This window comes from Betta splendens, chromosome 10, assembly GCF_900634795.4.
Source record: "Betta splendens chromosome 10, fBetSpl5.4, whole genome shotgun sequence".
Taxonomy (NCBI): Eukaryota; Metazoa; Chordata; class Actinopteri; order Anabantiformes; family Osphronemidae; genus Betta; species Betta splendens.
Window position 1 is genome coordinate 16,399,265 of NC_040890.2, and position 14,091 is coordinate 16,413,355.

General features: G+C 48.7%; 1 protein-coding gene across 1 annotated transcript in view; it reads right to left on the minus strand.

Moving 5' to 3' along the window:
• The window catches only part of slit3 (slit homolog 3 (Drosophila)), a 155,263-nt gene extending 141,964 nt beyond the window's left edge, over positions 1-13,299 (minus strand). The window contains exons 1-2 of the mRNA XM_029164733.3: positions 12,555-13,299; positions 2,456-2,527 (exon numbers count right to left, since the gene is read on the minus strand). Of these exons, the coding sequence (XP_029020566.1) occupies positions 2,456-2,527; positions 12,555-12,751 (269 nt within the window). The 5' untranslated portion in view covers positions 12,752-13,299. The remainder of the gene's footprint in view (positions 1-2,455; positions 2,528-12,554) is intronic.
• Between the last annotated feature and the right edge of the window lie 792 nt (positions 13,300-14,091).

Consider the following 14,091-nt stretch of genomic DNA (forward strand, 5'->3'; position numbering starts at 1 on the left):
CCATTAATCCATGACTCTCACCCTGTCGCTTTAAAGACACACACGTTTAAAGACACAAATAATCTGGTGATGCTCAGACACACAGTCATAACCTGGTTTAGTTACAAACGCAGACACACACCAGCAGCACTAATGCGTCCACACTGTAAACATGAACGCACACTGATGGCCCAGTAGCAACCAACACAAGCACGCGCACAAAGCTAATTCCAGCCCATCAGTCATGAGTCCAGTCCTGCCTGCATTGATTAACGTGTTTCTTCTAGTTGAGCTAGACTTCTCCACCCTGAGAGAAAAACATATCTCATAAACCTGTGGAAAAACCTAAATCGAGACATAACTATGAGTAACTATCGGAGTTTATTTGTCCAAATGAGGGTTTGACCACACAAAGATTTATTGAATGGGGTTTAAAAAGGCAAGCGACGTTAAGCCAAACAGATGGTGTGGGAGTCGGTGCTGGCAGTTTATTCAGATGAGGTATTGCTTTTGTATTGGTTTGTATCAGGCATTAGTCATCGACACGGAAATGTTGCAAAGAGCAAAAACATGTATTGATTTCACGCGTGGGGGGTCTGGTATCACAGAGCAAAGACGTCAGACCTGACACACAGGACGAAACCGCACTGACTCTCTGCAGCCAAACGCTAAATATCAATTCCACGTTTTCACCTACACTTCCCCGAATTTGTTTGGGATCATTCAATTTCGCCACAATCTGGAAGGAATCTTGCAACGTAATGCTGCCAAGCGCATTACGCTAAGTGTTGTGCACGCAGACGGCATTCAGATAATAACAAGACAGCTCCACGGCTTCAATGTAAGAACATCAGCACTGCTGCTTTAATCAGAGAACTGACGACTGAAGCCTATTAAGACTTCAGAGTCATTTCACAAAATTGTTTGTAGGGAATTTATGGTTCAAAACGCTGCAGCCTGGCTCCACATTAACACACAGGACAGGAAATAGGTTAAGTATAAGATGATGAATCACTATAAAATATGAATTACTTTATAAATGACTTTTCAGGCGACACATAAACCTACAGTCTCTCACAGTGTCTTCTGTGAAGGTCCTGACCTCAGCAATAAATGTGTCCATTTATTTTGTTCTCTAATAATATATATTTTAATATTCTACTAGGAAACCTCATTATTGTGTTTTCATACTAGTGGAATTGGTTGGTTTATGTGGAAGCCGGTTTATGTGTAATGGCAGCGAATGTTTTTACAAGAGTAATTGTGAATAATTACTAGCATTTACGTGAGCGCAGTGTGTGTGAGAAGGAGGTCGAGTTCAGCGTTCGCTCCGTGTGCAGCGCACGAGGGCGACTCCGACGTCGTCCGACTGGACTTCCTCAGACGCTCGCTCGTTCCCAGGACGCGTCCTCCGCTCCTTCGGGAGATTTAAAGTGGGGAGATGTGACGGCGGCCACATGAAAGCAGCCGCGGGGCCTCCTGCTCCTTCGCACCCGGGCCGGAACCGGTACACGTGCCTGTCGCTCCCGCTCCCGTGCAGGAGGTGCACGTTCACGGCTGTGTTTAACCAACGCACAAACCTGCTTCCACTCCTCGGCACAGCTTGTGCCGGTGTATTTTATCCTCGGCTCTGGTTAGAACGCAGCGAGGAGGGAAGCTGCATGCAGCCAGCGGTGATTATAGTTATTACGGCTCACGCACACAAACACGCGTGGACGCGTGCACACACGCGGACACAAATACAAACATCAGCCGCTTGAAGCGGAGGAGCTCTGGGATTCAATTAGGAGACTTGACAGACGAGGACAATAACGTGCCTGTTCGCTGACAGCCGCGCGCTTGGACGTGAGCTTGCTTTGAAATGGATCGGTGATCGGCCGGCTCGGTCTTAGCAAATATCTGGGGCTCCAAAAAGCAGGATTCTGTACAGATAGGTCTCTACAGAGGTCTCAGTCATGACTATGACCTTTAGCCTAGTTCACAGTATATGACCAGGGTCACATATGACAAATGGTAATAGCTGCTAATTACTCATACTCGTCGTAAACATTTTGTCTAGTTTAATCTCTGCATCAACTGAACAATGTGTTGTGAAATGTGTTGTGTGACTTGAACAAGTAAAAGTCACCCCGGTTTTCTACTTAAGCATTCAAACATTCGCTAATCACTGGATTCCTATCACTGGGCACCGCACTTCCATTCTCTGCTACAGGGGAACTTTTATTTTACAGACTTCCTTTCTCTATAGCCACACATGGGCCCATTAGAGGAGACAGGTTTTGCCTAATTGCTGCTGGATGTGAGCGTTTGTGCGGGTGGAAAACATACGTGACGCAACTGGGACGAAGCGAGCGGAAGCTGTGACAAGGCTGGTTCTATGTGACCACACGGTGCAACTGATAAACCTACACATTTATTGAACCGTTATCAGTGTGTGATCTCGGTTACAGGATGATGACAAAGGAAACGAGCTTACAGAATCCGGAGGTTCTTGATGCCAGAGAAGTCCACTTTAGTGATTCTGGTGATGTTGTTCCTGTTCAGATCCCTGCAAAGAAGCCAAAAAAAAGCTAATTAGATCAATTAAACAGTCCAGTTAACAACGTACCCAAGTTTATCTCAAAAACACAGTGTTGTCATAAAATGCTAAATGAGGCGAATGTGGGAACCGCTGGAGTCCATGTGTGTGTCTGCATGTGTGTGTCTGCATGTGTGTTCTCGCTCAGGCAAATTAGCGAATGTGACAGTTGGTACAGAGCGTGAGAATCCACCACAGCATACGAGCCCACACACACACACACACACACACACACACACACACACACACACACACACACACACACACACACACACACACACACACACACACACACACATACAAACAAACAGGCACCGACACACAAACACGGCGCATCCACAGCCGAACAGGCTCCTGCTGCTGCAAAACACAGAGAAGCGGCTTCTCCACCAAAGAAACGGGAAGAGGGGTGAAATAATTTTCTCTTTCCATCATCAGTTTAAAAGTTATCGTGTTTCCTGGCTGTCATTCAATCTGTTTTAACTAGAGCTACACAAGGTATACATACGGCGATATGAACTGTGTGTGTGTGTGTGTGTGTGTGTGTGTGTGTGTGTGTGTGTGTGTGTGTGTGTGTGTGTGTGTGTAGACTGGCTCCCTTTATACGGATACGCTGTTTATTGAAACGCTGTCGCACTGGAGGAATTAGGGCAAGAAGAAAAAACACTCACACAGACAGTGTTTCCAGTTCACACACACACAAACAACACACACACACACACACACACACACACACACACACACACACACACACACACACACACACACACACACACACACACACACACACACACACATGCATAAACAGAGCCAGGTTTTGCCAGGGCAGCCTGCGTGTGTTATTCATAATACACCTAAACATTTATAAATCTGATTTAAGACCATATTAGATTTCAAACGGCCTCCAAGCTGCCACAGCGAGGCCGCTAATAGGAGCCATACTCTGACACAGGGGACAGACATGAGCTTCAGTCCACAGGGGTACGCGACGATGAACAGCTCCAGTATCTGCACTGATACAACAGGAACAGAGTGCATGTAACACACGCTGACTCCAGCACAAGCAGCAGAAAAGGAGAGATTCCTGTTAATTAACTAACAACCAACTAAGGTACCGTTTGTAACGTAACGAGGTCCTTGGTAGCGACAAACCCACATGACGCTGCAGTTTCCCTGACATTTATGGAGCATTTCATTTTCTTTAAGCTCATTCTTTCACTTTTACAGCCCACAACTTTATTGTTGGCTTCATTGTCACCACTATCATCAATCTCATTTCCACTTACAGCTGTTTCCAACTACACGGCCCAGACAGAGCCGGCTGCATACAGTGAAGCATTTAGCACACAGAGAGTCGGAGCTGGGCCACGAGGCCAGAGCTGATGAGTAGAGCAGTGTTTAATGCTATATTTGTATGTGCACGCGCTCACTCAGCAGCGTTACTGTCAGGCTGTCAGGTCGCGTTTTAGCAACGTGTTGGACGTCGCTCTGCACATCTGTCCTCATCCATATCCTGTCAACTGGATTCATCAAACATAAATACAAATAACCACAGTGAGCTCTGAATCTGAAGCGTCGACAGTGGAACCTAATGAAAGTCGCAGCCGTTCATCATCCGGCGTCATCGCGATTCAAGAAGTTGGGAAACATCAATTCAAAACCCCTGGAAGAGAGCGGCGACGGCGTCTCGTCCGTCTTCCCGGCGCCCCCCAGGGACCGGACCCCGTTCTGATTCCAGGCCACGCGGCGTCATTCACACCCGACTCCACCGTCGCAGCCGCCAGCGCCTCGGATTCACGCTCGCTCACGGTTGACTTTTCTTGCCTCCTGCGGACAGAGGCGTTTGGGTCCCGGCGCTGATCTGGACTCTTAAGCATCCGCTCACCTTGCAGCGACTCGGAGGCGGCGCACATCTGCTCCCCATCAGCCCGTGTTTGTGCTCCGCTCCCTGTCTTACCCCTCCGTTACGCGTCCCTGCTTATCGCTCCGCATTTGGCTCCAGCCTTTCAGCTCCTCATTTATCCCCATTCATCTTGAACCTCACCCGCTGGCCTTCAGCGTCACTGCTTCGCCCTCGCGTTCCCAGCCCGTCTTTTCCCTCTAATCTCCCCTTTTTACAGTGTCTCGCCTTCGCTCAATCTCTCACGTCTTATCTTCCTCTGTTCCACAGTTGACTAAACACTTTATTCTTTGCCTTATTCTATTTTTCTCTCCCCCATAATCTCCCCCTCTTTTATCTCAATCTGCTGCTCCTTTACAGTCGGCTACATTTTCCTACCGCGCTCCTTCTACTTTGTGTTCTCTCCCAATCTCCTCCACCTTATCTCCATCTTTCTCTCGTTGGCTGTGGAAACTTGTGTTCTCACCAGGGAAACGGCTCCGGAGCCAAACAAACATGGACGCCGGAGGACCAGGTGGCGCGTGATGGCGCCGTCTTATCGAACATCACAGGCAAAAAGCTGAAGCCGCCAAGGTCCACATCAAATACACGAATAATGTTACAATGGAGTTCACTGAATGACTGTGGAACAAGCTAATAATTGTTGCATTGACCGTATGCGTCACAAGAGTAATAATCTAATGTAACTATATCAACAAAAAGCAAAAGACTGAGCCGTACAGTAGGTTGACGCCGCAGCAGCTGGGAGTGCGTGAAGTGATTAATAGTGAAGTATCTTTGCACCTGCTGGACATGCAGCAGTCAGCAGATCACCACAGCTGGTGACTGGGCCTCATCAGCCACAGTAACACAGCGGGAACTAGTCCTAACGCGGGTCTGCCTTCAGGTGGTGTTTGTTCTCTGGATGAGTAACATCCAGCTGAGCTCGAGTGTGAACGAAGCAAAGCATCTTGTTGTTTAATGCAGGCGTGGATGTTTGCGTCACGTCCTGCAACGAGCTGCTAACGAAGCACTCAGAGCTCCGTCGTCCCACAGACAGTTACACGTTACAGGAAAACTGATTTGCACTTAAACTTAATGATACAAAACTCCCGGTTTTGCAGAATTGGTGCTTCAAAAGGGCCTGTATGGAAAATACATGGACGAGGAGGCGGCCATGTTAATGCACCTGGTCTGTGGAGGTTTGTGTTTTCAAACCACTCAGCAGTAAAGATCCGCTTCAAATTTAACTGACCAGCTGTCAGCAGACAACAAAAGGTCCAAACCCTGTTTGTTTCCATTACAGGTGTGTGTGTGTGTGTGTGTGTGTGTGTGTGTGTGTGTGTGTGTGTGTGTGTGTGTGTGTGTGTTTGCAAAGAGGGGATAAGACAAGAATGCAAACAGCAGGTGTGCAGGGGATTTAATACACACACACACACACACACACACACACACACACACACACACACACACACACACACACACACACACTTGTGGCTGAATGAAAGCTCATTCACTTATAGCACAGCTTTATTGACTGGCTACACTATACATGTAATAACTATCAGGGAGGAATGTTAAACAAATGACAGATCAGGTGACAAAGACTCCCAGGAGCTCAGAGGGATCTGTTGGACCCACCACCACAGTATACTGTGACCATTCAGCATCTGCCAGTTTAAATGCTGCGTTTCAGTGGTGTTGCCTTCGATCCCCCACCTCGATCCGTACAACACAACAGTGAAGTACAATAAACGAGTAGTTTCTGTCTCCAGCGCTGTGACATTTCCTCCTGCTGTGTTATCGCTCCATCTCCTCCATCCTTTCCCCTTCACCCCTCGCTCTTGTCTGCCCAATGCTTCATTTCCAAATGCATTTGCTTCCTGTCCTAATCTCCTGTTATTTTCTACAAAGCTCTAGTACCGCTTCACTTTCTCATTCCTCCCGTCTTGCTCTGCATTCTTCTCTCCCCGAGATAGGTATGCTCAATTTCGCTCTCCAAATCTCCCAGTTACGCAAGGAATCCTAATGGCCTCTTTCCTTTCCCTTTGAGCTGCACAATCTACAAAGTGTCTGTCACCAAACTCACAGAGCGGCATCGTGCTTCCGCTTCAGCACAGCTGCTGTTCATTGATGAGAATCTTTGGATGGAACAAAGCCTGCTGATTCCTGATCACCCTAATAGGAAATGAACGACCTCTATGATGCACAGCACTCATTTCTACAAGAACACAAGTCCAAGGCTAAAGGTGCGCATCGTCGAGTCCACCTCAGTCTGTTTTTCAGTAAAATCCATCAGTTTCAGTGCATTTGAGCTGAAAGCAAGGGAACTTTTCCGTGGGCACCTATATGAGCACGCACAACAAGTCCGTGGAGCTGCAGTGGAATTTACACAGCAGGAGCAAATGTTTGCCAAACGCCACTGGAGTAAATGTGTGTGGAAGACAATGGCTGTGCTGGTGGGAGGAGGTTTGCAGCTGCAGCGAGTCCCACTGCTGCACATTGTTGCTGGCGTAGGCTCCGCATGAGGCATTCAGGCGCCTGACAGTCAAACTTTGATCCGGCCACTGTTTCCTACCACACATTTGACACAATAAATAAAAAAATTGCTGCGTTTCTATAAATATGATGCTGGCTTGTGTCTAGGACGCTAAAATATGTCTTTGGAAACGTGGGACATGAGTCAGTGACTCAGTGAAGGAGATGAAGTGATTTTACTGTCAGTCTTTGACTTCCTCCCTTTTGTTTTTTCACCTTTTTTGAACTATTTCCCTACTTTAAACCCACTCTTGTGACTTAAGCTACTCACTGCTCCAGACTGGTCAGAGTTTGTTAGGAGTAATGTGTCTCTCCTCTGTGTTTTATCCTCCACTGCTTTGTTTTTATGCCTGTCACGATCCATTTCTCTCCCCCTTATTGTCTTTATTCGATGTTAATGCCCCAGCAAGTTCAGAGTTTGGTGTTGCTGTTAACCACGGAGGCTTGACCACATTAGGGAGTCGCCTGCGAGCGTCCCTTCTTCTAAAGTCAAGCCAAAAGCCCAGTAAAGCCAGCCCTGTGTTTGGTTAGCGCTTCCCTTCATGCCATCGCCTTTGTCTGGACTCACTGCTGCTGTACTGTACGTGAATGGGGGGCAGGTGGGGGTGGGGGTGGGGTGGGGGTGGTGATCTGGCCTCTGAGAGGCCACTCCACGCGAACAAGCACTGCTGCCTCTTTAACGAAGGCCAAGTCATAAAAAAACAGCGACTGAACGAGAGGATGAGAAGAAGGATGAGAGCAGAGTAAAAGGTAGAGACGAAGCGTTTGAACGACAGAGACGGAGAAACGCGACTGTTTCAAGCTTCCAGCCACAGAAACACACACTGAGCAAAGAAAGTCCCTGCAGGAAAGGACGTAATGTGTTGCTTTGGTGACAGTGGCCCTAACAAAACAGTGGCATGGCTTGTGAAGATCAAACAACTCCAAACATACTGCGCGCGCACACACACACACACACACACACACACACACACACACACACACACACACACACACACACTCCTCCAGGCTGATGGCTTCTGTTTCAGCGTCACAGAAGGTTTTCGGGAGTCGAGCGTGTTTCTATGTGACACGTCTCCTTTGCTCGCGCTGTCGTACGTCAAAGTTTCCACCGTCTACAGTGGGAGCGAGTGTGTGAACGCATGCATAGGTCCTTCTGTGCGCCTCTGTGCATGCATTGTACAGTATTTTGTGTTGAATATGAATGAGAAGCTGACCATCGGACCGTCGTCCCTCCCGTCCGTCACGTTGCTCTGGACCCAAAGGTGCTGTAATCTGGACCAGATTGCAGTTTGTTTGGATTGGTTGGTTTTGGTTGGTTTTGGTTGGTTTTGGCCGTGATGGCGGCGCTGGCGTGTGCCGTCGCGCTCCGCGTCGTCTCTGAGCTCCTCAGGAGGGCAGCGCCGGCGTCGGTGCCAGCTGGACGCCTCGCTGGCAAAGTCAGGGTCATTAAACGCAAAGGTCGCACGCCCGCCCGCACGGCGGAGGAAGGAACCATCACCCACTGACCTACAACTGGAGCCTATACGGCGCTGCTGCCTTTTGGCAAACCATAACTGAATCAAACATCGGTGGAAGGGACCAAAATTGTTACCGCAAGATGGCCACAGACGATAGGCATGACATTAAGAGGCTGCTTGAGAACAGCAAGCTCATTGTGGTTTTTGACTTCTTAGTTTAGGCCCGTCTGCTATAGCAATAACACTGGGCCGCCCCTCAGATGTATTACATCACCATCATAGCCACGATAACAGTAAAGCAGCCTCTTCATTGAATGATGGCTTCTATTCAAGCGTTACCAGAGCACCAGTGCTGACTGCAGCTTAACTCACTACAGAGTGTATACATAGACGCCGCGCAAACTAAATACGCCGCTAATTAGCTCCGCGCTTTCATCAGGAGCGGGAATGATCCCAAAGCGGCGGCTAAGTGGAAATTCATGTGGCTGATCAAAACGGCGGGGAAGCCATGGGTTTATCAGGCAGCTTAGGTGTGGCTAGCGCTGTGTACAATAATATTTGCAATGACTTGAGGGGGGAACGCAGACCGCAGCTTAACGGAGCACGGCCAGCGATTACACGTTGTTATTGATACAATCAAATTGTTCTAAATTTAGAGGACGGGAGCTGATTTGGTGTGTTACATGGACAGGTTAGTTATGGAGTTTCCAAGCATTGCACACACACACACACACACACACACACACACACACACACACACACACACACACACACACACACACACACACACACAGTCCCACCATGGTGTGCCGGTTCATAGCTAAGGGTGTGGCGGTTATAGCGTCCACTGTCCAATCAACACCAAGCCTTGATGAGAGCCAGGAGCCAAGCCTGGAGTGTGTGTTTGTGTGGGGGTCATGTGTGTTTATTTAACACAAGGAACACACTACACTCACACTCGCACAGCGGCAGGATCCGACTGTTGCGTGCACTGTGGTAGGTTGGCAAGCTGAGAGGAAATGGGAGCTGTGAAAACCCGACTGGAGAGATGCTGCTGGCAAATCAAAGGTGTGTGTGTGTGTGTGTGTGTGTGTGTGTGTGTGTGTGTGTGTGTGTGTGTGTAGGCGGAGGTCGCAGGGGTGCAGAAACGGCCACAGAGGTAAAAGGAGAGGGAATGTGACAGAGAAGAAGCCGGGGCTAAAGGCTGTTGTAGCGGAGACGTTCCAGCAGAACGCAGAACTCAGAACGCAGCGAAGGTGTTGCTTGTAAACATCTTGCCAGATCGTCCTCAAAGTGCCTTCAGCGAAGCAGCAGAAAAATGGGCCGTTAAAATCTAAATTAGTTTGTGTAAAGTTGACTCCAGAAACTTGTTGCTTCCAGCCGTAAACTCATTCAACTGCTTGCACACACTGACACAGACAGTGAGTTGACCACACACACACACACACACACACACACACACACACACACATATTGCAGCTCAACCCCCCTCTAGTGCACGTTGGTCAATTCTCCCACATTTCACAGTGGTTTGGGAAACACTTTGGAATGTGTGTGTGTGTGTGTGTGTGTGTGTGTGTGTGTGTGTGTGTGTGTGTGTGTGTGTGTGTGTGTGTGTGTGTGTGTGTGTGTGTGTGTGTGTGTGCGTGTGCACGGCCTCTGGGTCAGGTGTGAATTGGACCCAGGAGAGAAAAGCCGCCCGTCTCCTCCGGTTCATTCTGCCCGGCCTCGTTAAGCTCGTTAAGCCCGTTAAGCCCCCCCCTAAAATCCTCCACTCAAATTAGATGCAAATGAGATCTCAAGTGGCGTTGTGAGGAGGACATTACGGAGCCTGGGGCGATCTGCGCAGGCTGCCTGCGACTGCGTGACCGGCAGCTGGGACCACCAGTGTTTGGCTCCTTCGTTAACCTTTACCAATTCTCTTGGAGGGATTCTACGGTTTTGACAGATGGATTCAAATAATAAAGAGAGTAAATGCTGGAGGTGTGCGTTTAAAGGCTCATACTGGTTGTTTACATTGATTGATTGGCTCCTTTCTAGGCAGCCAGGTTCCCTGTATCCTGTGCTCGCCCTCTTTCTACTGACTTCCCTCAACCTGTGGAGAGACGCCTCCTCACCTCGCTGAGACCCTCCGCGTTTGTCCTCCACCTCTGGAGTCTGTCTGAACGCGTCCGTTCGGCTCACGTGGCTCCGGGGAGCGATAAAGAGAGCGGATCCTGGTGCGGCGCGACTTCTACGTCCACCGCGCTCGTTGGAGCTCTGGTGACGAGAACTCCTGTTTCGTGATTAAACACTTGTGCAGAACGTGAGCCCGAAAACGCAGTTACAGCCGAAAACGCCGATATTTCAGCGGAGCTGCATATTCCTATAATAATACTACAAAAGCTAAAGCACAGCCTTGCGCTGTTTTCCATTACTTTTACGAGAACGCTGCAAACTTCTCAGGCGTCTTTTAAACCTTTCAAGTGTTAGAATCTGATATTAAAAACACAGGCGTTCGCTGGCGTTTGCTCGTAAGCCCCAGTGTCTCTCGCACTGGGCCGCGCCAGGACCCATTCATACCAGTGTCCAACCAGTTACCTCAACGCTGCGATACTGCATTGCCTGAGGCCATTAATAAATCCGCACTGCCAGGAAACTTCTGAAATAACAGATTATTATATGTGCGACTCCTCGACTAATTTTAATATTAAGGCATCGTTTGGCTGAGCGCTCAGTCTGACGTTTGGTCCCGACAAAGATTAAAAATGGGGCCCGTCACGCATTCATTCATCACATGAATCTTCTCTAACAAATAGAGGATCATGACGAACAAACTTTTACAAAATGAATAATCCATATTTCTAAAAGTTTTAAGAGAGTTCTGGACATACTTTAAATTAAAAAGGTAATTTTGGGATCTATTTTTTACTCATAACTTAACAAACTTGGCACTTTTGTTGCTGGGATTTTCTTCATCTGAGTTGTGGAGCCCAAATCCCTGTTGCTCAGGGCAATATTGTTCATCTCTCCTTCCTGAAAAGTTTCCCATCTGCCATAACCTTTAGAACTGGAATCTCATTCATTTTAATGTTTCCCATCTCAGCCTCCCTAAAATATATTTGGTGAGAGACGAAGGCAGGCGGGGAGCGGGCGAGCGAGGGAGGAGAGGGAGACGGCTCCTGGCCAAAGTCACAGCTGAAACACTGACCTGGATAAATCAGGGAAACATAAACACATAGTTTCTGGAGCAGAAGGCAGGAGGGGGGGGCTGCTCCCCCAAATATTCCACCCCGGAGACCCCGATGAGAGTCAGGGGACCCCGTTATCCCACCTCCCCATCACAGCCTGCTCTAATTATTTATTTTCCTAGGGTGTAAATGTCTTGAGGGGATTGCTGTGTAAAAGCCAACAGGTCCTGAGAGGTCACGTCGGCCCTGTGGGACGGAGGAGGTACGGGGCTCATTGTTCACACTCGCGGATGCACGCGGCCACGCCGGGCAGAACACGGCAAGACAAACAGACGCATGGAAACGAGCGCGGGGAAATCAGTGCCCGGCGCACGCGGCCACGGCCACGGGCGTCACCCCCACGTCCGTCTGTCCGTCCGTCCCGCTGCAGACGACTGATTGTGTTTGTTGTCGCAGGGTTGGGTCTGTTGTTGATCCCCTGCAGGGCTCCGGCTGCTCCCATATCATGCATAATCGCTTCCATACCTCAGCAGCAGAGGTGTGTGTGTGTGTGTGTGTGTGTGTGTGTGTGTGTGTGTGTGTGTGTGTGTGTGTGTGTATACGTATCAAGATGTGGCTGGAGGTGGCAGCAGTGTCCGCGTCTGCCTCAGGAAGGAACGGTGTCTGAAATGACCCGAAGGCAGCATGAAGCATAGAGGTTCCTCATCTCCGTGTTTTTGTTTGGCCACTGGGTGCAGGTCACCGCGTCTCATCCATGTGCAGGTGAGCTGTGGCTTTAAACGTGCTCAGAAGCTGAAGATGCTTCACCTTACTTTAATTCACACAACCTAAAACTTGTACCTGATATAATGATAAAATGCACCGAAATTCGCGATATCCCTAATAATAAACGTTCAGGAAGGTAGGAACAAAGTTAAGAATAAATGAAGTTGTGATAAAGTCCCACTCACAGGCGCTCCGCGTTCCTCGGTATTCCTTTGGGCACGGTCTTCAAACCCAGACCCTGGCAGTCCACATGCGACCCGGAGCAGCTGCACTTGTGCGGGCATCCATTGACCGAAGCGGCGCACAGCATCAGCGCGAAAACCGCAAGCCAAAGCCGACAGAGCGCGACCCACTTCTCCGTCCCGGTCCCGGTCGGAGGCATGATATCCACTCAAGGCGACTTCCAACGTGGGGCGAATGAAAAAGATCCGCAGGGAAGCAGAGTATGTTTGAGTAAGGATCCCGAAAAAGGTCAAGAGAGGCCGGTCGGATTAGAAAAAGGCGCAGCGAGGATGGATCGAATTAAACTCGCTGTTTGAATAAAGTTCAACAAAGTTTCTCTCAAGAGAGCCGATCAATCATAATCCCCTTAAAACGGTCCTTTGCCATTGGAGATTTGGAAGACATTTAAAAATGGGATTTGACGCTCGAAATCTCGCAAAACATCTAACCGCGCGTCACTCAACTCGATGCGTAAAAGTCTCCAAAAGACGCTCCCCATTCACAAACTCCGCGCGGAGACGTTCACCAGCCGCACGAACTTTCCAAGGTGAAAATGCTCAGCTGGGGTGTGACCTCCTTCCAGGAACCATCCCTCCGCTGCCAGGCAATAAAAAGTGAGAGTTGCAGAGGAGTTGTAATGTAAAAAAGTTGAGAGTCGGAGGCGCAACGCAGCCTGGTCCGCGTGGAGCCTGTGAGAGAGGCAGCCTCGCGCTTAGGTTCCCCCCAAACCTAGCTATCTCGCATCTCTCTCGGTGGATGAAGTGAGCGAGAGAGCGCGCGCGCGCAAGTTTCTCTCGTCCCTTATCTCGCCCGCAGACGCGCTCTCTGTATAAACTCAGCGACTTTCCCACACCCAAGAATAAAAACTCACTCTCACCAGCTCACAGCCCATTGCAGCATATTTCAGCTATTTCCCAGCAACTCTTCCCCTTTTATCATGGTTCATATGTCATGTTAATGAACTACTTTGTGATCATATATTGGTTTCTAGCCATGTCTCTTTATTTTGAGCCATCTCTCCAAATAGCCTAATACATCATCCTGGGGGAGTCTGCGTAAGCTTCAGTGATTAATGCTTTAATAGCAGGATGACACAAAACATTGTCAAAGGCATCAATCAGTTTGTCAAGACTGAATATAAAATAATTTAAATGCTGCAAAGGGTTCACTGAAAATAATGACAACATCAGTATTGACAAAAGATGACGGATGGGACCTCATGAGCAAACTTCCCTCAGGCTGCTCCTCAATCCAGCAGCTTACGGTATGTGTAACAAGTATCATCTTCACATACACAGACAGTACAGATTTCCAAACATTTCCTCTATGGATCCACAATTCAACGGAGAAGACCTGGGTGATCGTCTTGACGTTGCAGTGGAGCTGCTGCCCTCTATCGGTGGAGGAGGGAACAACCCGAACACGGCAGACACACGTCACACGGTAATGAAATAATTTCCTCCCCATTAAATAAAGGGCTCCAAATGAGGAACTTTAATA